This window comes from Scyliorhinus canicula, chromosome 12 (assembly GCF_902713615.1).
Source record: "Scyliorhinus canicula chromosome 12, sScyCan1.1, whole genome shotgun sequence".
In the NCBI taxonomy this organism is placed as follows: Eukaryota; Metazoa; Chordata; class Chondrichthyes; order Carcharhiniformes; family Scyliorhinidae; genus Scyliorhinus; species Scyliorhinus canicula.
This window is the reverse complement of record NC_052157.1, coordinates 109,542,680-109,570,105: the sequence shown is the minus strand read 5'-3', so window position 1 is coordinate 109,570,105 and position 27,426 is coordinate 109,542,680. Positions and strand designations below refer to the sequence as shown.

At 50.7% G+C, this 27,426-nt stretch overlaps 1 protein-coding gene across 1 annotated transcript in view; it reads left to right on the top strand.

Moving 5' to 3' along the window:
• Positions 1–17,550, top strand: part of LOC119974705 (cytochrome P450 2D15-like) — a 92,421-nt gene extending 74,871 nt beyond the window's left edge. Inside the window, exons 7-8 of the mRNA XM_038813845.1 lie at positions 9,526–9,667; positions 16,965–17,550. Of these exons, the coding sequence (XP_038669773.1) occupies positions 9,526–9,667; positions 16,965–17,176 (354 nt within the window). The 3' untranslated portion in view covers positions 17,177–17,550. The remainder of the gene's footprint in view (positions 1–9,525; positions 9,668–16,964) is intronic.
• Positions 17,551–27,426: the final 9,876 nt, after the last annotated feature.

Here is a 27,426-nt window from a genome sequence, read left to right as displayed (position 1 = left end):
ATCCACCCTATACCCGTAACTCAACAATCCCCCCATTAACCTTACACTACGGGCAATTTAGCATGGCCAATCCACCTTTGCGAGTTGTCGGACATGAAGGCAACCGATCTTTGGTCGGTGATGAGGGTGAACCTTTTACCTGCGAGGTAGACACAGCAGAAAGAAGCCTGACTATGCACAAAATCGTCACAACTCCATGGTCAAAAGTAGGCACTGATCTAATTTTCTTTCAAGGCAATGAAATAACAGACTTCTTATAATGGCTGCCACCTGGAGCACATTTCTTTTTTTGGTGTGCCATTGCATTAATGGCATCGGCCACATTGTTAGTTTTTGCGCCACTTTCTCTGACCAATATTTCTGAGAATTGATTTCTGGCAAGGTCGCTTGCTCTGCACATACTGATTGTGCCTTCTGACGTCAAATCAGACTGTTGCGATAACCTTTTGCAGTTTGTCACTTTTTGCTCCGTACACTATCTGATCTCAAAAAAGTGTCTAGGAGAATCTAAAAATTCCGGGCTGGATTTTCCAGAAATGGGGCTTTGTCCCGAACAGGCGCCGGAATGTGGCGACTAGGGGCTTTTCACAGTAACTTCATTTGAAGCCTACTCGTGACAATAAGCGATTTTCATTTCATTTCATTTCATGTCACGTAAAAACGCTGGCATTTCACTCTTGACTTTTCTTAAAAAGGCTGAACGGTTCACTTACCTGCAGGGGGATAGCAGGGCCCTGGAGTGCTTCTCGCAGCTCTGGCTGCGGATACAGGATCTTGCACTTCCACTCCAGAGTCCGTGCAAGCGCACAGCGGTGGCAAACAGTGTTCCAACCATGCGCCATGGCGGACTCAGATCGTAGACCGACATCGACATTGTAGGCCCCCTGGAGATGACGTATGCCCGTGGATCCAAGCCTCCCAATTGCTGCCCTGGCCACCCATGAGGCGCACCCCCCCCCCACCCCCCCGGTGCTCGATCCCCCCGCACCCCACCAATGTGGCCACGGACTGAGTCCGCAGCTGCCACCTGAGGTTCCCAGCCGGCAATACACGGTTAGAACCATTCCATTGGGAACTCAGCCAGTTTTGCCCAGAGAATCGCTGGGGGTGGGGGGCCTCTGTCAATGGCCCCCCAGCTGCACCGTGTAATCCGCGTGCGAGCGATTCTCCAGGGACCGGAGAATTGCGTGAGCGGCGCTGGGCACGATTTCCTCGTAAATATAAACTCACTGCCCCCGTGCCAAGCACGATTTCGGTGTGGGGCTGTGGAAAATCCTGCTCTACACGTCTGCACCCAAATGGGAGATGTGGTCCCCTAGGAATTTGATATCTGTCTGACCGAAAGAGCATTTGGCTCTATTGAGGTGGAGACCATGTTCGTGTATGCGTCTGAAAACGCCCTGAAGGCGATTAATGTGCTTCTGCGGGGTGGTGTCACATTCACAGCATGATGTAGCGTAGTCCCAGACAGAGGTATTCCATCCCTGTGCTCCATGGCAGGGAGCATCGGGACCCCAGTCGGCGCGGTATGGGGCTCCAGGACTGGCAGAGAGGCTGATGGGAGAGCCGCGGGGGTTAATTCTATTTCACCCCCATCCGATGGAATAGCCCAGGAGGAGCTGGTGATGGGAGTCTGTGCCGGTGACACCTGCAGGGGAGATGTCAGAACGACACAGCGCCTCGAACCCCCCCCCCCCTTCTGTCCCTGGCGCATCTGTAGAGCAGCGGGCAGAACAGGGCAGGACCACACCTCTTGGGAGACACAAGCATCAGCAAGACCCATCCAGGCCCGGTCGCCCTGGACGATGGCCACAAAAGGGGACCCAGGTCACAGTGCGGTAATCTCAGCATCCCAGACTGGGGATCTACCTCGGCATAGCGTTAGGGCTCATAAGGCCAGAAGGATAGACACCAGTTAAATTGACATGGGTGCAGGGCACAGTATAGAGATAGCGGGCAGAATTCTCCGTTGGCCGATGGCAAAATCGAGACAGGCACCTATTTGACATCAAATTGCCATTCTCCATCACCACAACAGTGGCGCCAATGCGTTGCAGAACGTGCATACAGTAGACACCGTTTGCATCTCATTAGCACCCCCCCACACACCCGCTGCACCCCTCCCTTACTCGGTTGTCACATGCCAGCAGCCCACCCACAGCAACAGCCACAGTAGCCTCTACGGGGGCTTCGGTGCCTTCCCCTGGCAGAGACAGTGCTAGCCAACGGTACCCCGGCATCAGGGCTGGGCACCAAACCCCAAAGGACCCCACGGTGCCTGCCACCGAGGGCCCGGGGTGAGGGGGGAGAGAGACATGCAGTGGCGGATTCCACAGTGCCAACAGGGGCCACCAAATAGCCTGGTGGACCTGGTTGGGCACGGTGGTATGCACCATGCTCACCAGTCCGCCTTTTACAATGGATATTGGAATACAACCAGCAATGGAGGTCTTCCTGCTCATCGCCATATATCCTGGGGGATGCCCTGCGGCTATACGAACGGGCACTGCTCGAAGAGGAGGAGGAAGCTACAGCGGCAGAGCGGGCAACAGAGGAGCGTGCAGTAGAGGGGCAGGAGGCAGTCGCCCAGGGTGGAGAACTGGTCACCCAACTGGAGGAGGAGGTGTGATTTTTCCATCAGGAGGTGCCAAGGAGGTGCCGTATGAGGCCTCATATGTACAGGCACCGTCTGTCATTCGAGGAGCTGCAGGTCTGGGCATGCCGTTGAAGGCTCCAGCAGAGCATGTAGACAGTGTGACACATCTGCCTGATGATGACACACCTGACACCATGGGTGAATGGTGGGGGACACCTGCTCCCAGGACCATCAAGGTGACGGTTGCCCTTAACGTCTATGCCACGAGGTCCTTCCAGGTGTTGAATGCAGAACTGTTCCGGATCTCACAAACCTCAGTGCACAGGTGCATCCGCGCCATCACGGATGCCCTATATGCCGTGGCAGCTCAATACATCCACTTCAATGTGGACTGAGCCCACCAGAATGCCCGGGCAAAGAGGTTTGCCGCCATCGCCGAGATGCCTCGGGTCCAGGGAGTGATCGACGCGACGCTTGTTCCTCTACGGGCACCTGCAGACGTTAGGCCACTGTACACAAACTGACAGGGGTTCCACTCGATAAACATGCAGCCGAGATGTGACCATCAGATGCTCATAATACACGTATGTGCCCGATACCTGGGCAGTGTGCACAACGCCTTCTCAGCACAACTCAGCAAGGACTCACTTCCCCGCTCGTGGCCGAGCTCCACCTCGATGACCTCCCATTTCTCTGGGCCGCCAATCATGTCTGGGGCCCTCTGCCTGGCCCCGGTGAGAGGCCACAGGTCTGGCGGTCCCCCGCCTGTCTTCTCCTGCTCCCGGTGGTTGTGCGCGGCCTTCTCCTGGGGGAGGTAGGCGGGGGAGAACAGAAAATGTCAGTGTTAGACAGTCCGACATATGCAGCCTAGGTAGCTGGTGGCCTTAGTAGCCAGGGCACCCAGTGCAGGGTGGGGGTTCGTCCAGCCTCTGGTTGGGGAGTTGTCCAATTACGGAAGTGTGGGATAGGGTTGGTGCTGGGCCACAGTGCTGCTGATTCACCTGGCCGCCTTGAGGACGCAGTGAAGTTTTTCCCGGCATTGTTGGCCAGTGTTGCCCAAGGCGCTCATGGCCTCTGCCACCTGCGCCCAGGCAAGGCAGCCTTCTTCCTGGGTCGGGGTACAGGGTCACCCTCCTCTCTTCCACAGTTTCAAAGAGGGTCTTGAGCTCTTCGTCCGCTCTCCTTGGTGCCGCTCTCCTTGTCAGCCTTTTGAGTGTGAATCGCAAAACCGGTGAATCCGGCACCGTTTCTCATTCGGATCAATTGTGCTTCACCGTGCTCGCCCCTTAACAGCAGCGGAATCGGCGCAGGTGCGGCACCAGCTTTTCTGTCGTGAAAGTCCAAGAATTCTGTGCTGGCATTAACACTTAGTCTCAAAAAGGGAGTATTCCGCCCAGGGGCTAGGGCACAAACCTCTATATATTTCTTCACATTAAACACCTGTGCATAACGTTACAACCGGTCTTGCTCCTGTGTCAGAAGGGTGTGAGGGATGGGGTGGTCTGGGCTGGCCAGAGAGCAGAGGGGGGGGGGGGGGGGGGGTAGGGGGGTTGGAGGTGGGGATGGGCACAAATTGTGGGTGGGCTTGGTCCAGGGACCACAGTTTAGCCATAGCTCACTGCACCGGTGTCCCACCCCCATCCCACTCACCCCCCTGACCCCCAGCACCCACCTCCACCACCCTTGGAATTCGATGGGACCATGTGGTTGAATGGCCAGCTCACATACAGGGATCACCCAGGTGGATGGTGCAAAGTGCAACGGTGGACAGGAGTCAGGCGTTGTCGAACGATGCGGAGCACCAGAGTTCATCAAGAACTGGTTGTCATCATGCTCCATCCCATGGGCCAAACTCGCTGTTACTGCCAACCCAGGGCCCTCACCCCGTACGGAGGCAGGTAGATAGCACAAAGGGGTTTGCAAGGTGTAGAAGCGTTTCCAAGGACTGAGTATTGAGCTGACTTTTATGTAATGTTCCTCCCTCTTAGTTACAGCTCAGCTGAACATAAAGACCAGCAGTCACATCAATTCTGGTTAAGGTGGCTTTATTTTTTCCAAGCTTGGTCAATGTACGAGGGAGAGTGATTTGGATAAATGCCAAAACCGCTCTACTTTACACTGGTTCTGACCTCCCAAATGTACAAATTTGCCAAAAATCAATCACCCCCCCAGTTGGGCTTGATCCAATCCAGGGAGGTGTCAATTTTATATTGACCAATGAAGTTTTCTTTAAACAGCTTGATGACTGTGATCAGCTCGTGATTTAACCTCATCCTGCCACCTGTTGTTTACCAGGACATTTTAGCCGTAATGTTTTGTTTTGCTCCCACTCCCATGTTACTTATCTCAGCCAGTTCCTGGCCACCTCAATGTTCATCCGGGTGCAGGATGTTGAAGTTGGTTCCTCCTTCCACCATGGATTGTCTGAGAAACGATGTTGGGGTCACTGATAAGAACTAACTGAGCTGACTGTGTTATTGCTGACCACACTATTTCTGTCTAATTCTGTTTGTCTCAAAAACATGGGCAAGTTAGTTAGCTTAAAACCCATCATGCATTACAGCCAGTGCTTTGAGCAAGGGTTTAAATGCGTGTTAATGTTATGTCCTGAAAATACATGTTCAATGGTTAATAATGGGGGGTGGGGGGGGGGGATCGACTTTTGGAAATTTGTATATTTGGGCGGTCAGAACCAGTGTCAAGTGGAGTGGTTTTGGCATTTATCCATGGGTCTACTTTCTTTGATTAGTCTCAATCCTCAATAAATAACTTATATAAAACTATTCTAGTGTTATCCTACTCTCTGGTTGTAAGGGTCTAATCTCAGAACACCCCCCTTCACAAGGAGAGATGAGGGGGAGGTTGTTGTGCAGGGAGTGTGTTCATGGGAGCGGTTGGGAGTGGGATGGGATGTCTGTGCCGCTGGCCAAGCCCCTTAGTCGGTGAACCTGGAGGCATTTGGAGCATCCTGTGCGTGTTGGGTGGCCTCCCGTGCCTACCCGGGCACCATGTCCTGCCCATCTTTGGCCTCCACAGTACTTCCCTCATCGGATGAGGGCTGCCTTTCATCCTCCTCCGGCAGCACGTCACCCCTCTGCTGCGCAAAGTTTTTTTTTTAATGTTTTATTCTCCATTTTCACATTTTCCTCCAAAATCCACCCCCCACCCCAAAACAGTAAACGATAACAAATACAAAGTCAATCCCCTTAACAATAACAACGATCCCATCCTCCCACCACCCCAAACAACAGTCCACCTGTTAATATGTGCATCCAATGAAACTAACCCTTCCATGGTGGAAACAAAAAACAAAGATAAAAGAGAAAGGAGTCCGGGATCGCCCATGGTCACCCTAGAGTCCATCACCGCCCCCCCCCCCCCCCCCCCCCCCCCCCCCCGCCCATGGTCACCCTGGAATCCCCCCTCCCCGTACTCAATGCCGTCCAACCTCTGAAAGAGTACGTGAGAGCGTATGTGATATGGGTATGTGATACCCAAGAGTTGTAAACCCTCCCCTCCCCTCCCCTCCCCTCCAGCTCCTCCTGCCCACTGCCTCTTGTAAACTCCTCCCCCCAACCTTGGTTCCTTCTCCCCAACTTTCCACCCCGGCTAGACCACTCGAACCCAGTTCCGCCATGCTCCGATGGCCGCAGCCCCTCCCCCCACCTCACTCCCGTTCACTGACCAGTTTAAACCGGCCAGCGCGGAGGCCCCACCCGGGTCCCTTTCTCCCTTGCCCGGCCCTAGGAAAACCCAGAAATCCCCATTTAGCCCACACACCCCGCAAATCCACCTACGCCCCAAAAGCCCTCAGGGGCTGGTTTAGCTCACAAGGCTAAATCGCTGGCTTATAAAGCAGACCAAGCAGGCCAGCAGCACGGTTCGATTCCCGTACCAGCCTCCCCGGACAGGCGCCGGAATGTGGCGACTAGGGGCTTTTCACAGTAACTTCATCGAAGCCTACTCGTGACAATAAGCGATTTTCATTTTCATTCTAGTGCAAGTCCCATCATTTCCCTTGTCCAAATATATACAACATTGGCCCCATTAGCCCATACACCCGCACGCAGTGAAACAAAAAAGAAGAGACAAAATAGAAGAAAATACAGTCCTGAGGTTACATCGGCACATGGCCATATCTCAATTTATTAGATCCGCCACAGTCCTTCTGCCTTCATAAACTTCTCCACTGCTTCCACCGTTGCAAAATAAAAGTCCTTGAGCTTATAAGTCACCCTCAGCTTCGCTGGATATACAATGCCGCACTGCAACTTGCTGATGTACAGCGCCCTCTTCACCCGGTTGAACGCAGACCGCCTCCTCGCCAGCTCCGCCGTAAAGTCTTGATATACACGTATACTAGCTCCAGCCCACTGCACCACCCGCTTCTGCTTGGCCCAGCACAGGACCTTCTCCTTCACACAGTACCTACGGAAACACAAGGTCACTACTCTTGGTGGCTCACCCGCCTTCGGTACAGACCTCCCTGATCGATGAGCCCGCTCCAGCTCTTATCGGGAGGGATCCTCCCCCTCCCCCAATAGCTTCGCCAGCATATCGCCAAAATACTCCGTCAGCCTCGGCCCTTCAACTCCTTCGGGCAGCCCCACAATCCTCAAATTCTGTCGCCTGGACCTGTTTTCCAGGTCTTCCAATTTTCCTCGCAGATCCCTGTTCACCTCCATCACCTTCCACATCTCCTTCCCCATCGAGGCAAGTTGATCACCGTGCTGCGCCACAGTATCGTCCACGACCTTCAGCACCTCTCCTTGCGCCCGCACCTCCGCCACTGCACTCGCCTCCACCATCGTCACCGAGGAAATCGCCTCCTCCACCAGCAGACTCAAAACCTCCCTCATCTCCTTCCTCATCGCCTCCAGGTGTTTTGTAAACTGCTTTTCGAATTCTGCAGCCATTACCGTAGTTATTTCTTCAGCCTTCAGCAATGAGGCCTCTCCTGGTGCTCCAGCCTCCTTTTTCCTGGTGACCCCGTGGTGACCTCTCCTCTCCCCGACGGGCCCTCAGCTGTTTTTTTAATGGCCGCTTTCTTACCGACCCTTGACATCTTCCACTGCTGTGCCTCCTCTCCGCCTTCTCCGTGACTTCCACTCCTCTGTGGACCTTGGGGCCGGGCTTAAAGCCCCGAAAATGCCGACCCGATCAGGAGCCCTCTGTGCGCGGCTGCTTCCCACCCGCCGCCACCTGAATTCTCTGCTGCGCAAAGTTATGGTGGATGTTGCAGGTCACCATAATGTGGGAGGCCCTCCTAATGCTACACTGGAGGGCCCCACTGGAGAGGTCCAAGTGTCCGAATCACAACTTCATGATGCTGAAGCACCACTCAATCACACCCCTGGTCGCTGCATATGCGTCAATGTAGCGGCTTTCCGCGTCGGTCTGTAGCCTCCGGATGGGCAACATCAGCCATGAGTCCAGTGTATATCCCTGTTACCCAGAAGGCAAACCGAGGGGGGGGGGGGTCTCGATGAAGTCAGGAACCGTCGAGTGTGCCGGGAATAAGGCGTCGTGCACACTGCCCGGGGATGCGCAGCTTATGGTCAAACACCAGCTATACGTTCATCGAGTGGAACCCCTTTCAGTTTGTGAAGACCGGCCTGTTATAGGCCGGTGCTCGTGGGCAACATGCATCTCGTCAATCACCCCCTGGACCCAGGGCATCACGGCGATGACGTGGAGCCCCACTGCCCAGGCACAATGATGGGCTCAGTCCATGTCGAATTTGATGGATTGTTCCGACCAGGCACAGAGGATCTCCATGACGCCGCAAATGCACCTGTGTACCGAGGTCTGTGAGATCATAGAATTTACAGTGCAGAAGGAAGCCATTCGGCCCATCGAGTCTGCACCGGCTCTTTTGAAAGAGCACCTTACCCAAGCCCAAACCTCCACCCCGTCCCCATAACCCAGTAACCCCACCCAACACTAAGGGTAATTTTGGACACTAAGGGCAATTTAGCATGGCCAATCCACCTAACCTGCACATCTTTGGACTGTGGGAGGCATCCGGAGCACCCGGAGGAAACCCACGCACACACAGGGAGAACCTGCAGACTCCGCACAGACAGTGACCCATGCCGGGACCTGGGACCCTGGAGCTGTGAAACAATTGTGCTAACCACCATGCTACCGTGCTCCGGACAGGTCCACACTGGGCACCTGGAAAGACCCTGTGGCGTAAATGTTTAGGGAGGCAATCACATTGTCGGTTACCGGGACCAGGTGTTGTCGGTGATTTAGGTTATTCCGGACCTGATAATATTCTATCACTAACCTATGCCCTAGCCCATTCCCTCATCACCCCCGTCATCCCACACTGCGGCACTCCCTCCCCCCCCCTCCCCACACACCCCCGGGCTTGGAAGGGCCCCTCCAGTCCTTCCTGACCAACAGGATTGGCAGCCTCTGCGTGTCCTACCTCCACTCTCTCCCTCGTCAGCCATCGTGCCTGTTTCCCAATTTTTAAAAGCTGAAGTTACACTCGACGGTGGGAATTCCCCCCAACGGTGGCGGAGGCCATGGAGAATACCGGGTCGGGTCCGCCAATGATATGCAAACGGAGTTTACTGTACATGAGGAGTAGAACGTATTGATGTCACTGTCACCGCACCGGAACATTGAAAATTGGTGTGCGCCTGGCACTTGCCACGATTTTGGCTTCACAGCTGATCCTCCACCCAATCACCTTTCCTGATTTCTGTGTCGCCCCTGTACGTTTTCATGAAGCAGTTAGATATAACACTTGGGGCGAAGGGGATCAAAGGATAGAGAGGAAGGCGAGATTAGTCTATTGAGTTGGATGATCAGCCATGATGATAATGAATGCAGAGCAGGGTCGAAGGGCTGAATGGCCTCCTCCTGCTCCTATTTTCTATGTTTCTGATTTGTCTCATTATTCAAATGCCTTACAGGGAACAACGATCATTCCAAACTTTACCTCCATCATGCTTGATGAGAACATTTGGTCGACTCCACATCAGTTTAATCCTGGTCACTTCCTCAACTCGGAGGGGAAGTTTGTGAAACCGGAAGCCTTCATCCCATTCTCTGCAGGTAATGTAGGATTTGAGGAATCATAAAATGTACTGCAATATGCAACCCTGCATTAATAATGGATGTCCAGCCACGTCCGTGTACCTCAAAGAGGATGTGTAACATTCCTGAAATTACAATCTAAATTAATGTCTGCTCTCAAAGCCTCTATGGTCAACCCAGTTTCTAAAGAGTTAATTTTGCAATTGTCAAAGTGACATGTCACTTCCGGTGTGCAGTATGAAGTGAGTGAGCACACAGTGGCAGCTCCTGCCCAAGGTTACAGAAAAGAGCTCTTTTTTGGGCGGCACGGGTTGGAATTTCGATGAATAGCCTTAGGTGAATGTTCAAGGAGTACTTTCCCCCAGGAATAGTATGTTTCTGGGTTATCAGACCCTCAGAAACAGTGCAAGATTGGGCAGAAGCAGCAGCAAATAAGAGCCTCTACAAGCAGGCAGGCGGGGGAAGTGCCAACTCAGATTTCTCAAGCTGACTTGAGGGCCTTTATGAAAGCTGAATTCTAGCAGCAGTCGACGCTGTCCCGACGAATCCCAGTGGGGGAAGGTGTCTAGAGGAGCATTCCCCATAATGTATTGTGCTCACCCGGAGTGGGGCAAAGGAAAAAGCTGCAGCAGCTCCCCAAGAAAAGCAGGGGAAGAAAGACAAAATGGCGGCCGGCGGAACACCCGAGGACTAGTGGAAGTGGGCGCAGGAGCAGCAAGCCTCTCTTCTGCGATGTTTTGCGGAGCTGAAGGCTGAGTTGTTGGACTCCCTGAACGCAACTACAAACAAGCTGCTTGGGACCCAGGCGGCACAGGAGGTGTCGATTCGGGAGTTGCAGCAGCAGGCCGCTGAGAGGGAGGAGGAGGCCGTGGTCCTCGTGGGGAAAGCGGAGTTGCACGAGGCACTTCACAAAAAGTGGCAAGACCACTTGGAGGAGCTGGACGTTCGCACGAGGCGAAAGAATTTGAGGATCCTGGGCCTGGCGGAGGGCCTGGAGGGGTCGGATCTCCCGGCGTATGTGACCACGATGTTGAGCTCGTTGATGGGAGCGGGGTCCTTCCATTTGCCCCTGGAGCTTGAGGGAGCTCATCGAGTGATGGCCAGGAGGCCTAAGGCAAATGAACCCCCGCGGGCGGTGTTGGTGCGGTTCCATCGGTTTAGTGACCGGGAGTGTGTGCTGCGCCGGGCCAAGAAAGAGAGGAGCAGCAAGTGGGAGAATTCGGTGGTGCGAATCTACCAGGACTGGAGTGCGGAGGTGGCAAAGCGGCGGGCCAGGTTCAACCGGACGAAGGCGGTGCTGCATGCCAAGCAGGTCAGATTTGGAATGCTGCCGCCTGCGCGTCTGTGGGTGACATATAAGGACCGGCACCACTACTTCGAGTCCCTGGAGGAGGCGTGGGCCTTTGTACAGGCGGAGAAGCTGGACTCAAACTAGGGTCTGGGGACACACTATGGCCGTTGCTGTTTTCGCTGTTGCTGTTCTTCACTTTCGACAGGTGTTATTTTTATGCTGGTTTTCTTTTTGCTCTGTTTCCGGGTGGGTTTGTCTGTTGGGTATGGGTGTGGGGTATGTGGGGAACGTTGGGGGTATGTGCTTTATATGTTCTCTTCTGTACGGGGCTGGGGGTTGGGGTGAAACTGGATTTTGAGGAGCTGTGTCAGAAGGGTGGGGTGTGGCAGTGTGAAAGCGCGGGCTTTCCTCTGGATGTCCGCGCTGCGGGGCGGGGGGGCGGAGCTGGAGGTGGGGGCGTGGCCTTCACTGGTTTTCTTTCCCCCGCTGAAGCGGTGCCAAGGAGGTGTGGCAAGAGGGGGATGACCCCCATGCCGGGAGGAGATGGGTTTTGGCGGGAGCTACCGGGTCAGCAGAAGTCAGCTGACTCACGGAAGTACCATGGAGGGTGCGTCGCGGCTAGGAGGGGTCCTAGCCTGGGGGGGTGGCGGGGGGGGATACCGGGTTGCTGCTGGAATGGCCAGGAAGGAGCTGGTGTGGGCCGGGGGGGTAGAGGAGAGGCGTTATCGCCATGGGGAACGGGTCAGGCGGGGCGAGCTGGCCTGGGGCGAGCAGTCGATAAGCTATGGCTAGCTGGCAGGGGAGAGGGGCAGGTTGCCCTCTGATCCGGCTGATTACCTGGAACGTGAGGGGACTGAATGGGCCGGTTAAGAGAACTAGGGTATTTTCTCATCTGAAAGGGCTGAAGGCGGACGTGGCTATGCTCCAGGAGACCCACTTGAAGGTGGCGGACCAGGTTCGTCTGAGGAAGGGGTGGGTGGGGCAGGTTTTTCACTCAGGATTGGATGCGAAGAACCGGGGCGTGGCGATTCTGGTGGGGAAGAGGGTGGTGTTCGAGGCGGCTGAGGTGGTGTCGGACAAGGAGGGCAGATATATTATGGTGAAGGGTAGGCTGCAAGGAGAGAAGGTGGTGCTGGTAAATGTATATGCCCCGAATTGGGATGATGCCGGCTTCATGAGGCGCTTGTTGGGCCGCATTCCGGACCTGGAGGCGGGGGGCCTGATCATGGGGGGAGACTTTAACACAGTGCTGGATCCCCCACTGGACCGGTCCAGTTCAAGGACGGGTAGGAGACCGGCGGCGGCCAAAGTGCTGAGGGGATACATGGACCAGATGGGAGGGGTGGATCCCTGGAGGTTTGGGAGGCCGAGAGCGCGGGAGTATTCCTTTTTCTCCCATGTCCATAGGGTCTATTCCCGAATAGATTTTTTCGTCCTGAGCAGGGGGTTGATCCTGAAGGTGCAGGATGCAGAGTATTCGGCCATAGCGATTTCAGACCATGCTCCACACTGGGTTGATCTGGAGATGGGGGAGGCGCGGGACCAGCGCCCGCTCTGGCGCCTGGATGTGGGGCTGCTGGCGAATGAGGAGGTGTGTAGGAGGGTCCGGGGAAGTATTGAGGGGTATCTTGATACCAACGACACGGGGGAGGTCCGGGTGGGGATGGTCTGGGAGGCTCTGAAAGCAGTGATCCGGGGGGAGCTGATCTCCATCCGGGCCCATAGGGAAAGGAGGGAGAGGAAGGAGAGGGAGAAACTGGTGAGGGAGCTCCTGGATGTGAACAGGAGATACGCGGAGGCACCGGAGGAGGGGTTGCTGGTGGAACGGCGTAGTTTTCACGCCAAATTTGACTTGTTGACCACCAGAAAGGCGGAGACACAGTGGAGGAGGGCGGAGGGCGCGGTATATGAGTATGGGGAGAAGGCGAGCAGGATGTTGGCGCATCAGCTCCGCAGGCGAGATGCGGCTAGGGAAATTGGTGGAGTGACGGATAGGGGTGGGAATGTAGTGCAGAAGGGGACAGAAGTAAATGGGGTCTTTAGGGACTTCTACGAGGAACTGTACCGGTCAGAACCTCCGATGGGGAGAGGGGGGATGGAGAGCTTCATGAACAGGCTATGTTTCCCAAGGGTTCAAGAGGAGCTGGTAGGGGGGCTGGGGGCGCCGATAGAGTTGGAGGAGCTAGTCAGGGGGATTGGACAAATGCAGTCAGGTAAGGCGCCGGGGCCGGACGGGTTCCCGGTGGAATTTTATAAAAAGTATGCGGATCTGGTGGGCCCCGTGTTGGTGCGAGCCTTCAATGAGGCATGGGAGGGGGGGGGGGGGGGGGGGCTTTGCCCCCGACGATGTCGCGGGCACTGATCTCTCTGATCCTGAAGCGGGATAAGGACCCCTTGCAGTGTGGATCATACAGGCCTATCTCGCTCCTCAATGTTGACGCTAAGTTGCTGGCGAAGATCCTGGCCACCAGGATAGAGGACTGTGTGCCAGGGGTGATACACGAGGATCAGACAGGATTTGTCAAGGGACGGCAGCTCAACACGAATGTGCGGAGACTGCTAAATGTTATTATGATGCCGGCAGTGGAGGGGGAGGCGGAGATAGTGGTGGCGCTGGATGCGGAGAAAGCGTTTTATAGAGTTGAGTGGGGGTACCTGTGGGAGGTGCTGGAGCGGTTCGGATTCGGGGAGGGATTCATCAAATGGGTGAGGCTGCTCTACGCGGCTCCGATGGGAAGTGTAGTTACCAATGGAAGGAGATCGGAGTACTTTAGGCTCTACCGTGGGACCAGGCAGGGGTGCCCCTTGTCCCCCTTGCTCTTTGCACTGGCGATTGAACCTTTGGCTATGGCGTTGAGGGAATCAGGGAGATGGAGGGGTCTGGTGCGGGGTGGGGAGGAATATCGTGTATCACTGTATGCGGACGACCTGCTGTTGCATGTGGCGGATCCAGAAGGGGGAATGCCGGGGGTGATGGAGCTGTTAGCGGAATTTGGGGGCGTCTCGGGCTATAAGTTAAATTTAGGCAAGAATGAGGTATTTGTAGTACACCCGGGTGATCAGGAGGAGGGAATTGGGAGACTCCCATTTAAGAGGGCAGTGAAGAGTTTCAGATATCTGGGGGTGCAGGTGGCCAGGAGTTGGGGGACTCTCCATAAGCTTAATTTTACCAGGCTGGTGGAGCAGATGGAGGAGGAATTTAAAAGGTGGGACATGGTACCACTATCGTTGGCGGGAAGAGTGCAGTCCGTCAAAATGACGGTTCTCCCGAGGTTCTTGTTCCTTTTTCAGTGTTTGCCCATCTTTATCCCTAGGGCCTTTTTTAGAAGGGTGACTAGCAGCATCATGAGGGGAAGATATCTGATATCTACAAGGTTATGCAGGAGGCGGAGGAGGCGTCAGTAGAGGAGCTGAAAGCTAAGTGGGAGGGGGAACTGGGGGAACAGATCGAAGACGGGACATGGGCTGATGCCCTGGAGAGGGTTAATTCTTCCTCCTCGTGTGCGCGGCTTAGCCTCATCCAATTCAAGGTGCTGCACCGGGCCCACATGACTGGGATAAGGATGAGTAGGTTCTTTGGGGGTGAAGACAGGTGTGTCAGGTGCTCGGGGAGTCCAGCGAACCATGCCCATATGTTCTGGGCATGCCCGGCACTGGAGGAGTTCTGGAAGGGGGTGGCGAGGACGGTGTCGAGGGTGGTGGGATCCAGGGTCAAGCCAGGATGGGGACTCGCGATTTTTGGGGTTGGGGTGGAGCCGGGAGTGCAGGAGGCGAAAGAGGCCGGTGTGCTGGTCTTTGCGTCCCTAGTAGCCCGGCGAAGGATCTTGCTACAATGAAAGGATGCGAGGCCCCCAAGCGTGGAGACCTGGATCAATGACATGGTGGGTTTCATTAAGCTAGAGAAGGTCAAATTCGCCCTGAGAGGGTCGGTACAAGGGTTCTTTAGGAGGTGGCAACCTTTCCTCGACTTTCTGGCTCAACGATAGGGTACAGGGACAGTAGCAGCAGCAACCCGGGGGGGAGGGGGGGAAGGGGGAGGGAAAAGGGGGGGGGGCGGACAATGACTATGTTTGTTTATTTAATTTGAATTTATTTTAAATTATTTGTTGTTCATTGGGGTTGGGGGGTGGGGGGATGGGATACATACGGTCTGGGGGTGTTACAGTTATTATGGGTTATTTTGTTGCATTTCATTGTTTGTCGTTATGTTTTATATTTTCTGTAAAAAATTCCAATAAAAATTATATTTAAAAAAAAAAGTGACATGTCGAGTGACGTGAGTGACCATCGTCTCCCAAATGTTCCGATCATAGCAGTAGTGGATAACCTGGTTGTTGGTGTTCAGGTTATGTTACGGTCCCCTGGGCGAGCTCACAGTCAATTCCAACCCCACTTGACCCAGAGTCGAAACACAGTTGAATTAACCAACAATTCTTTGAAAAATGCCTGAAGTCTTTGGACCTTGGTTGCAAAATAACTACAGTCACCAGGTTTGTAAGTTTAAACACAATTGCTTTTTATTTCTCTTGTGAAATGCACAACAAATACAACTGGTTAACAATTATCTAATTCCTAATCCCCCACTTTAACTTTCCCCCACCCCTAACACACACACACACATAGACAAGGTGAAAAACACAGGAGGGGAGGGGAGAGGTGTAAAATAAAGGAGAGAGTCTTTGTTTCAGATGGTTGTCTTTAAGACATAGACATAGAATTTACAGTGCAGAAGGAGGCCATTTGGCCCATCGAGTCTGCACCGGGTCTTGGAAAGAGCACCCCACTTAAGCCCACACCTCCACCCCATCCCCATAACCCAGCAACCCCACCCAACCCGTTTGGACACTGAGGGCAATTTAACATGGCCAATCCACTTAACCTGCACATCTTTGTACTGTGGTAGGAAACAGGAGCACCTGGAGGAAACCCACGCAGACAAGAGGAAAACGTGCAGACTCCAAACAGACAGTGACCCAAGCCGGGAATCAAATCTGGGACCCTGGAGTTGTGACGCGTAGGGGCTACAGTGGGTGTGGCCCTTGATTGGGTCATGTAAATGCCTGCCAGTGGGTGGCAGCCGGTTGGGTGGTGGGGGGTGTGGTGGAGGGTGGGGAGCGGGATGGGAGCTGGGGTGCGGGTGTGGGGAGGGTGCACCCATACTGCCGGTGTCACTCTGCAGAACCAGTGGTCAAGGTGGATGGTCAGTCGGGTGCACAGCAAGATGGCTGCCTTGCAGGCTGCGGCAATAGAGGTCCGTTCCTGGACTCTCTGGTCCTGTAGTGGGGTCTCCGCAGCCACTCGGCCTGCTGCCCCCATCACTTCCCCTGCCCGGCAGCCCACAGTCACGCCTTTCTGTGTCCTATCTCTTCTCTTTCCCTTATCAGCCACGACGCCGATTTCATGATATTTAAAAGCACAAGTGCACTGCGCCATCAGGAATTTGGCCAATCGGAGGTGAGGAATCGCGAGGCCCCGGAGAATACCGGGTCGGGCCTGTTAATGATGTGTAAACGGTGTTCTGGAATTTGGCGTCAAATCGGTGCCCGCAGCAATTTTGCTTTCAGAACTGATTCTCCGTCCAATCACGTTTCCCGATTCCGGTGTCGGCCAACGGAGAATCCTGCCTAAGCAGTCTCAATTTTAATACTTATATGAGGAGAAGTTTCCGGGTCTCAGAGGGTTGAGAGTCTTTGGAACTCTCTCTCCCAGGGAGCGGTGGAGCAGGGACATTAAATATTTTTAAGCTCGAGGTACTTAGATTCTCGGTGGGCAAGTGAACCAAAGGTCACTGGGGGTCATCGGGAATTTGGAGCTGAGGTCAGATTCAGATTAGCCATCATTGTGTTGAATGGCGGAGTAAGTTCCATGGGCCAATGGGCCTACCCCAGCTCCTAATTCATATATTACATATGGTGGTATTTAAGACTGTGGGGGATCCAGCCGCTGTCCAATCAATTTGACCCCAGAATGAACATCCGGCCTCTCACCTGCAGTATCTAACTACTCTCGTTCCTCGTCCGGCAGGTCATCGTGGGTGCCCGGGGGAGCAGCTGGCAAAGGCCGAACTCTTCTTGATCTTTACCTCCATGCTCCAACGCTTCACAATCCAACTCCCGGAAAATGAACCAAGACCCAGCTGCACAGAAGGCATATATGCAACTGACCGGAACCCTCTTCCTTATCGACTGTGTGCTAAACTCAGAGCAGTGAGGAGAGATATACCCTCTTCAATTTGAAACTAATCCACTGACTAATTGTTTTACTGTTCTCTTGGGTGTGAAATTCTAACAGATGGCGTAGGGAGTTCGGAAAAGCTCTGATCTATTGGGGGAAAACAAATCTATTGGGGGAAAACTTACAACTGGGAAAGCACAAAAGAATAGACTAGCGTGACAATGCAGAGTAGTTTAGCGAGAACAGGGTTCATTACTGAATGAAACTATACAGCAATCATAGAAAATATAAACATAGCCTAAATTGCAACACCTATATGCACTGTAATTCAATAGAAATGCATTTTTAAGTCAGAATAATACTGAAATATATTACTTCTAAAAGGTTCACAAGGCATAATGGGATACTTACCAACATTATGGGCAGCACGGTAGCATTGTGGTAGCACAATGGCTTCACAGCTCCAGGGTCCCAGGTTCGATTCTGGCTTGGGTCACTGTCTGTGCGGAGTCTGCACATCCTCCCCGTGTGTGCGTGGGTTTACTCCGGGTGCTCCGGTTTCCTCCCACAGTCCAAAGATGTGCAGGTTAGGCAGATTGGCCATGATAAATTGCCCTTAGTGTCCAAAATTGCCCTTGGTGTTGGGTGGGGTTACTGGGTTATTGGGATAGGGTGGAGGTGTGGACCTTGGGTAGGGTGCTCTTTCCAAGAGCCGGTGCAGACTCGATGGACTGAATGGCCTCCTTCTGCACTGTAAATTCTATAAATCCAAGATTATTGAGAGTGATGGGAAAATACAAAATGCACAGACACATAGAAACTCTGAAAACAGCCAGGCAAGCAGGAATTCTTATCAGTGAAACAGCCTTACTGTGGACAATGGAACCAGTTAATAATAATAATAATAATCTTTGTCACAGGTACGCTTTCATTAACACTGCAATGAAGTTACTGTGAAAAGCCCCTAGTCACCACACGCCGGCGCCTGTTCGGGTATGTGGCGAGAGAATTCAGAATATCCAATTTACCTAAAAGCACGTCTTTCGAGACTTGTGGGAGAAAACTGTAGCACCCGGAGGAACCCCATGCTGGCACAGGCAGAATGTGCAAACTGCGCCTAAGACAGTGACCCAAGCCAGGAATCGCACCTGGGACCCTGGCGCTGTGAGGTAACAGTGTTAACTATTGTGCTGATAGACTAGAATGCATACAGCGCATCAAGGACAGACAGATAAGAAAGGTCTGGAAACCATCTGTGAACCATCAATAAGGCATTAGAAAATCATGAGGTGATTATACTGGCAGAAAATTAATTTTATTGGTTAAATGATGTGGTTGGAACCCAGCCAACTTGGGGTGGACAACTAACTTTTTGAAAATGTATAATTACTGTACCGAAACTCTGTAAATTCAGAGACATTTTGAGACTGCCTCCCTTGTATGTTGATCAAACTTGAAAATAAAGAACGTCTTCTTACCAGAGTAGCACTCTCTGGGTCTTTGTGCTGACTGAGCTGTAAATAAAGGGAAAGTCCCCTATGAAAGTCAGTCCAATACATCGTCTCTGAAAATGTTCCCCTTCAGATGGTATTATGTTACGGAGCGTACTTCTCACAGGAACATGTCTAGTGTATATGCGGCTTGGCCCACTTTACTTCTCTGAATTTCTCGGCCATGCGCTATTTGCTGGCGGAGAAATTATTTTCTCGCACCGCTTGTCAATGCGATTTTCCATTGAAACCGCCCCACACAGCCGCAAAACTCACTGGTGAGGGTGTGCTGCCAACGGGAAAAGTGAATCTTGACGATTGGAGAATTCTGACCCATTTCTTCTCAGTCTCTCTGTCGAAGTGTTCATTAATTTACAGATTTAAACCTGCACATACATCAGGCACAAGTCACGTCTCCAATTGTTTTAAAGGTACTAGACAATTAAGAGAAAAATTAAATTAATTCATTCACTTGGGTATTGTTTATTTTGGAACATTCATTCTCCAGGTCACATTAATCAGTCTCTCTCTACACTTTGTCGTGAGAATGCGGTATGTACTGCCTAAAGGTACTATGGATCAGAGTACCAATGTTCTAATGATGTCTCAAACATTTATTTAATTAAGAATAGAAAATTCTTGAAATTTGAAGCAGTTCCGCTAGCGTCTAAACTTTCAGAGTGCAACCCATGACCAGTTCAAATTGCAGCCTCGCTCAAAACAAATCTCCACACAAACACATTAGGAATGGAATGGTAAATGAGTTCCAGATCCTGGCCGCATCGTCAGGAAGGAGGACAAAAATCAGCATTTGAAAGCAGCAATGTGTGCAGTGATAGCAAATAATGAGACCGCCCGATGGCCGAAGCTTTCATAAAATAACAAAATAATTTCCAATAGAAACAATTAAGGCTGTGTTTTGAAATTATTATCACAGCAAATTGATGGACAGAGCTTAAGAAAGGTTTGATCTTACCACATGACTTGCAGCATGGCTTCAGTGATGTCATTTGTGGGTGGAGCTGGACTCTGGTTGTCAGGTGAGAGGGGGTTTAGGATTTTTGTGTTTCAGTTTTGGATTGTTGCTTTGGACTGCAGAAGAAGAAAGCAGTGTTTCCTTATTTTCACTTTCAAGCAAATTGGGTGTGGCAAACTGCCCTGCTAACTTTAAAGACAGAGTTGCTTTCCGGAATGAGTTTTGAATCTGCTGGTTGGAACTGGATCAGAAACTCAGGGAAAGGACCAGTCCCATTCAAGAGAGATGACAGTGTGTTGGGCCACACTTGAAAGGGGTTTTGGTTTATTGGATTTTGTATTTAATTGGAACAGTTACTAAAGGGAATTCATTAAGAGTTATACACATAGATTACTGTAGCTTTATGTTTGCAATTGAGAACAAATTCTTGCTGTGTGTTATATATGTTAACTACATTCTTATAATAAACTTTGTTTTGATAAAAGCACCCAAGAAGTCTGATGAATCACACCTGAAATGAAGGCTCTTGTGCTCATCTTAGCCAAATTTAACATAAAAGTTATAGGTCAGGTGAACTTCATCATACACTTTGGAGTTTCTAAGCCCTGGCCCATAATAGACCGCTGGAAAGATGCAACTTTACAACTTCACTTTATGCCAGATTTCACCTTGATGATTATACCAAAGAAGAATTATTTTGAAATGCCAACATAGTAGTCTTGAAATATTGGAGGTTGAAGAAGCACATTCACGCTGACTGCCCTCTATTCTTCTGCGATTTGTTCCAGTGGTATAGTTCAGTGGCTAGCATTCTTACCTTAAGAGTCAAGGAGGTTGTTAGCTCAAACCCCCATTCCAGAGACATGAACAATAGATCTGGGCTGATAGTTCTTTGCAATACTGAGGTTGTGCAGCACTGACAGAGGTGCTCTGATTTGAATGTGATCTTAAAGCACCTTCCCAGATGAATGTGAAAGATCCCACAGCAGTATTTGATGGTCAGTTGGGTTATCTCTGTCAATATTTATCCCTCAGCCAGCAACAGTAAAACTGATTATCTGGTCATTTTCACAACATTACTTGTGGGACTTTGCTGTGCACAAAGTTCCTGCTGTTTTTCCTACATTGTAATGGTTATGCTTTACCAGCGGTCTGTCATACATCCCTCTACTTTCCGTGAGGTGCACATTTCTGACCATTTCCAATTCTTCTGGGATCTGCAAAAAAAAAAATAATTTTCTTCAGCAACCTGAGAACTTTATGTTTTTTAACTTCTATTATTGTTCAGAGGTTTGCGTCCTGTGCTGCAGTTTCTATTTGATAATTGACACTGTTTACTCTTCTCAGCTTCAGTCTCTTCTCAGAGTTTTGAGATGTTCCTTCAGAGCTTATTCTGCCCTGGAGAGAAATCTTTGGAATTCTTCTGTCTGAGTTTTCTGAGTGTTACAATGACATTCAGAGGTCAGTAACTCACTTAGATTTCTTGGTGCATTGTTCTTTCCCCCTCACACATTCTGGATTGGGAACACAGATGGATAATCTATGTCACGTTCAGTCTCTGAGAAGAGACTGGGAATGACCAAAGTGAAAATCCTGTGAAGTTTGCCTTTTGTGCACAGTAGGCTACATTCATGTTGAATGCTTCACAAGTGAGTTGCATGTTGTTTCATTGCTTCATTGGGCTATGGTGAGGCACAGTGGTATGTGGAGTGGTTGTAAAAGTTTCGAACAAGAGTGAGATTGAGATTAAACCAATTCCATTGTGCGGATCTTCAGCCGGAGGTGCCGAGTAGTTGATTCAAATCTGTCACTCCGTGAACTCTCCATCATTATAGATACCCAGTCTTCAGCCAATTCAATTCACCCCACAAGATGACAAAAGTAATAGCTGAATGCACTAGAACCGTCAATATCAAAGGCCACAGGACCTGATAACATGCAGGCTGCAGTCGTATGCTACCACAATGGTGACAACAATTGGGGTCAGCACGGTAGCACTGTGGTTAGCACAGTTGCTTCACAGCTCCTGGGTCCCAGGTTCAATTCCCGGCTAGGTCACTGTCGGTGCGGAGTCTGCACGTTCTTCCCGTGTCTGCGTGGGTTTCCTCTGGGTGCTCCCGTTTCCTCCCACAGTCCGAAGATGTGCGGGTTAGGTGGATTGGCTATGCTAAATTGCCCTTAGTGCTCAAAAAATGTTAAGTGGCCGTCACTGGGTTATGGAGATAGGGTAGATATTTGGGCTTCAGTGGGGTGCTCTTTGTAAGGGCCGGTGAAGACTCGATGGGCTGAATGGCCTCCTTCTGCACTGTAAATTCTATGATATCTATGACAACAATGCTGGGAACGCATAGTTTAGTGAGAGAGAGGAACTGAAGGAGATCAATATTAGTAGAGAATTGGTGTTGGGGAAATTGATAAGATTGAAGTCTGATAAATCCCCAGCAACTGATAATCTACATCCCAGAGTACTTAAGGACGCTCTAGAAATAGTGGATGCATTGGTGGTCATCCTCCAAGAATCTATAGACTCTGGAACAGTTCCTACTGATTGATGGATTGCTAATGTAACTCCACTATTTAAAAAGGGATGTAGAGAGAAAACAGGGAATTATAGACCAGTAAGCCTGACATCGAAATTCTAAAATCCATTATCAAAGATTTTATAGCAGAGCACTTAGAAAACAGTGGCGGGATCGGACAGAGTCAGTATGGATTTATGAAGGGGAAATCATGCTGGAATTCTTTGAGGATGGCACTAGTAGAGTTGATGAGGGGGACCAGTGGATGTGGTTTATTTGAACTTTCAGAAGGCTTTTGGCAAAGTCCCATAGCATGTAAAATTAAAGCGCATGGGATTGGACGTAATGTATTGAGATGGACAGAAAACTGGTTGGCAGACAGGAAACAAAGTGACCATAACAGGACAAAGTTCAGTGTTAGTGTGAGCTGCGCAGGGTCTTTTTCAAATTGACAGGCAATGGCCAGTGGGATACCGCAGGGGTCAGTGCTAGGACCCCAACTATTCACAATATATATTAATGATTTAGCTTAGGGAACAAAATGTAATATTTCCAACTTTGCAGATGACATTAAGTTGAGTGGGAGGGTGAGCTGTGCAGAGGATGCAGAGATCCTTCAGTGTGATTTGGACAAGTTGAGTGAGTTGAGTAAATGAATGGCAGATGCACTATAATTTTGATAAATGCAAAGTTACTTGCAAGGTAGCAAAAACGAGAAGGCAGACTATTATCTGAATGGCCATAAATTAGGAGAGGGGAATGTGAAATGAGACCTGGGTGTTCTCTTACACCAGTCACTGAATGTAAGCACGCAGGTATAGCAGTGGTAAAGAAAACAAATGGTATGTTGGCCTTCATAGCGAGAGGATTCAAGTACAGGAACAGGGATATCTTGCTGTAATTATACAGGGCCTTATTAAGGCCACATGTGGAATATCATATGCAGTTTTGATCTCCTTATCTGAGGAAGGGTGTTCTTGCTCTTGAGGGAGTGCAACAAAGGTTTGCCAAACAGATTCCTGGGATGGTGGGACTGACATATGAGGAGAGATTGAGTTGGTTCAGATTGTATTCGCTGGAGTTCAGAAGAATGACGGGGGTCTCATCGAAACCTATAAAATTCTAACAGGACTAGACTGGGCAGATGCAGTAAGGATGTTCCTAATGGTGGGGGAGTCCAGAACCAGGGGTCACAGTCTGAGGATACGGGGTAGACTATTTAGGACAGAGATGAAGATAAATTTCTTCACCCAGAGATTGGTTGGCCTGTGGAATTTGTTACAACAGGAAAGAGTTGAGTCCAAAACATGTTTTAAAGAAGCAGTTAGATGTAGCACTTGGGCGAAGGGGATCAAAGGATCCGAGTGGAAGATGGGATCTGGCTATTGAGTTGGATGATCAGCCGTGATCACAATGGCTGGAACAGGCTTGAGAATGTGTAAAATTGTCCAGGTATGTCCTGTTCATAAAAAGCAAGACAAATCCAAATCCACCCATTATCGCTAGATCAGTCTATTCTCAATCAACAGCAAAGTGATGGAACGTGTAATCAGCAGGGTGCTATTCAAGTGTTCTATTCCATTCACAATGCCTCAAATAATGAAACAGTCTGTGCCTGCATGGAACAAGAGCTTCGAAGTTTGGGTAGACAAATGGTCAGTAACATTTGCGCCACACAAATGCCAGGCAATGACCACCTCCATCAAGAGAGAATCTAACCATGTCCCCATGACATTCAGTGACATTACTGTTGGCAAGTCCCCATCATCAACATCTTGAGGATCAAGACACTGAATTGGACAGCTATATAAATCCTATAGCTACAAGAGTGAGTCAGATTCTGGATGTTCTAATGTGAGTAATCCACATTTTGAATCCCCAAAGCTTCTACATCAGCTACTAGGCACATGTCAGGAACGTAATGGAATACTCCCAACCTGGAATGCAGCTCCAAAAGCACTTAGGAGATATGAACACCATTGAAGACAAAGCGACCTGCTTGATTAGCTCCCCTTTAAACATTCACTCCCTTCAACAACTTTCCTAGGCTTTTCCAACAGAACCTTCCAGAATCATGACCTTTACAACTTAGAAGAATAACGACAGCAGACAAATGAGAACATCACCACCTGCAAATTCTCTCCGAGCCACTCGCCACCTTGACTTGGAAATATGTCACCGTTCCTTCCGTGTCGCTGGATCAAAATCCTGGAATTTCCTCCCAAACAACACTGTAGGTGTACCTCCACCACATGGGCTGTAGCTATTCAAGAAGGAAGCTCATCATTACCTTCTCGGGAGCAATTAGGGATGGGCAACAAATGCTGGCCTAGCCAGCAGCACCCATGTCTGATGAATAAAATGAAAGTATCCAATGTCGCCAAGGACCATGGGCCAGGATTTCTCAAACTCATGATCGTTGCCACGGGCAGGTGTCGGGAGGATCACGGAGCAATCGGTCGCGGCGTTCCAGATAATGGGAGAAGCACCCAATGGCCACGACCGGCTATTACGAATGCCGGCCATGACTGGCTTTTAAGTTGAGAATGCCGGCCATGACCTGTCTTTAAATACAAATGATGGAAATTCTCTCTGTTGCGGCAGAGAGCAAGTCACACGCCCAGCGCGTAAACTGACGTTATGCGTCCTTGACGTCCCTGTTTTGTGTGTGAAATCATGGAGAGATTCTTCCATTTTCTAGCTGCCAGTAAGCAACACTGAAGGTGGATCATTTTGTTATAAGAAAGGGACAACCAGAGACGCAAACAGGCCCGGACCTCACAGTGGAATCTGCTGTAGAGAGCTGTCAGGAGAGTCCATAACAGGACAAAGCAGTGTTAGTGTGAGCTGATCAGGAGAGTCCATAACAGGACAAAGCAGTGTTAGTGTGGGCTGCACAGGAGAGTCCATAACAGGACAAAGCAGTGTTAGTGTGAGCTGCCCAGGAGAGGCTGCAGAAGGACAAAGCAGTGTTAGTGTGAGCTGCACAGGAGAGTCCATAACAGGACAAAGCAGTGTTAGTGTGAGCTGCACAGGAAAGGCTATGGCAGGACAAAGCAGTGTTAGTGCGAGCTGCCCAGGAGAGGCTATGGCAGGACAAAGCAGTGTTAGTGTGAGCTGCACAGGAGAGTCCATAACAGGACAAAGCAGTGTTAGTGCGAGCTGCCCAGGAGAGGCTGCAGAAGGACAAAGCAGTGTTAGTGTGAGCTGCACAGGAGAGTCCATAACAGGACAAAGCAGTGTTAGTGTGAGCTGCCAGGAGAGTCCATAACAGGACAAAGCAGTGTTAGTGTGAGCTGCACAGGAGAGTCCATAACAGGACAAAGCAGTGTTAGTGCGAGCTGCCCAGGAAAGGCTATGTTAGGACAAAGCAGTGTTAGTGCGAGCTGCCCAGGAAAGGCTATGTTAGGACAAAACAGTGTGAATGTGAGCTGCTCAGGAGAGGCTATGGCAGGACAAAGCAGTGTTAGTGCGAGCTGCCCAGGAAAGGCTATGGAAAGACAAAGCAGTGTTAGTGTTCGCTCTGGACAGAGCTCTAGGGCCTCTGGTGAGCAGCCAACAAAGAAAAAACTGAAATTGGGAAAAAAGCAATATAAAGATGATTTTTTGATGTGTGGATGTGTTAATTTTGCCAATGCAAATCACGATGCAAAACCATTGTGTGTTATATTCAGGGAAGTACCCTTAAAACCCTCAAAACCTCAAAGGCATTTGAAGACTAATCAAACCTCTTGATTTGTTTCAAAGGATGCAGTGAGAACCTAAATCGTCAGCTGAAGTCCTTAGCAGAAATCTAACATTAAATGACAAAGCAAGTGAGATTGTGAGGACCAAGCAGGCTCGGCTGTCGCATTAAAAATAAGAAATAATGGTGGGTCCCGAAGGTCGGTCGGCTGGGTCCTGAAGGTCGGCCATTTGGTAAAAGTGCGTCCCGGGAAAAAGTTGTAAAATGCTGGTGTAGGCTGCCTTCGCCTTTTGAGAGCTGACTGGCGGTGATTGGCTTCATTCTGCATCACAAACCAGCTGTCCAGCCAACTGAGCTAACAATAAATAAATCACAGCTACACTGAGCATGTCTGAGATATCGAACAGGTATCTGTTGACCTGCAGAGATATATATATATATATTGACTTTGTTATCATTACAACAAATGCAGTGCAATCTCTGGTTGAGATCTTTGCTGGTGTTATGCTTCTTGAAAGAATGCTCGAAGTCGTCTTTAGGTTAAGGATGATTTATTGTGTCCCACAATAAATTACAGATTACACTTGAGAAAAGGCTGCTCTTCAATGTTCTGCAACTAGGCCCCAAACAGACTAGCACCCTTCAGTTTCTTGCACCTCGTGCCACTCCAACCCCTCCGGCTTCAAGTGCGGAGGCCGGCCTTCGGCGTTCCTTTTATGGGTGTCCCCGCGCTGCCCCCTGGTGACTCAGGCGAGGATCACCACATCCCCCTTCTTCACTTTTTTTTTTTTTTTTTCGTAGTTGCAGAGCTGTAGTAAAACACAAAGGTAAAGAGTTAGGTTTATATATATATATACACAGAACAGGGCAGGGCGATGCATTTGTCAGTCCATGTTCACAGGTTCAGACGGTCAGGTGCACGTCTGATCCGTGTAGACCTCCTGAGTGGGCTTGGAGATCCAGGGTCGTTTGTGTCCGTGCGGACATCTGCTGCTGGGGTGTCAGGAAGATGTATGACCGTGTCCTGTGGATCCAGTGTGTCCTGCAGATCGAGTGTCGGAAGGACCCGTGGACGAGGTGTGACCTTCAGAAGGTCTCGCCGATTTCGTCGAACCATTGTTCCATCATCCGACTGCACGACGTAGGACCGTGGCGATGTTAGGCGGAGGACCACCGCCATTTTGGACCAACCCCCAGCTGGGTTTCGCAGCCTCACTGTGTCGCCGATGGCCAACGGTGGCAGTACCTTGGCCTGCTTGTCATAGTGCTGCTTTTGCGCTTGGCGCTGTTGACGCATTTGATCCAGGACAGGCGAGTGATCAGGATTGGTGAAGTGTAGCGCTGGTAAAGTTGTCCGCACATCCCTGTTGAAAAGCATCTGAGCTGGTGACAGTCCCGAGCTCAAAGGTGACGAACGGTACGATAGGAGGGCCAAGTGTACGTCAGATTTTGAGTCCGCAGCCTTGCTGATGAGTTGCTTGACTATGTGGACACCTTTCTCCACCCTGCCATTCGATTGCGGAAAGTGGGGACTCGACGTTATGTGCTGGAAATTGTAAATCTTGGCGAAGTCCGTCCACTCCCAGCTGGCAAAACAAGGACCATTGTCGGACATGACCGTCCGTGGGATGCCATGCCTGGA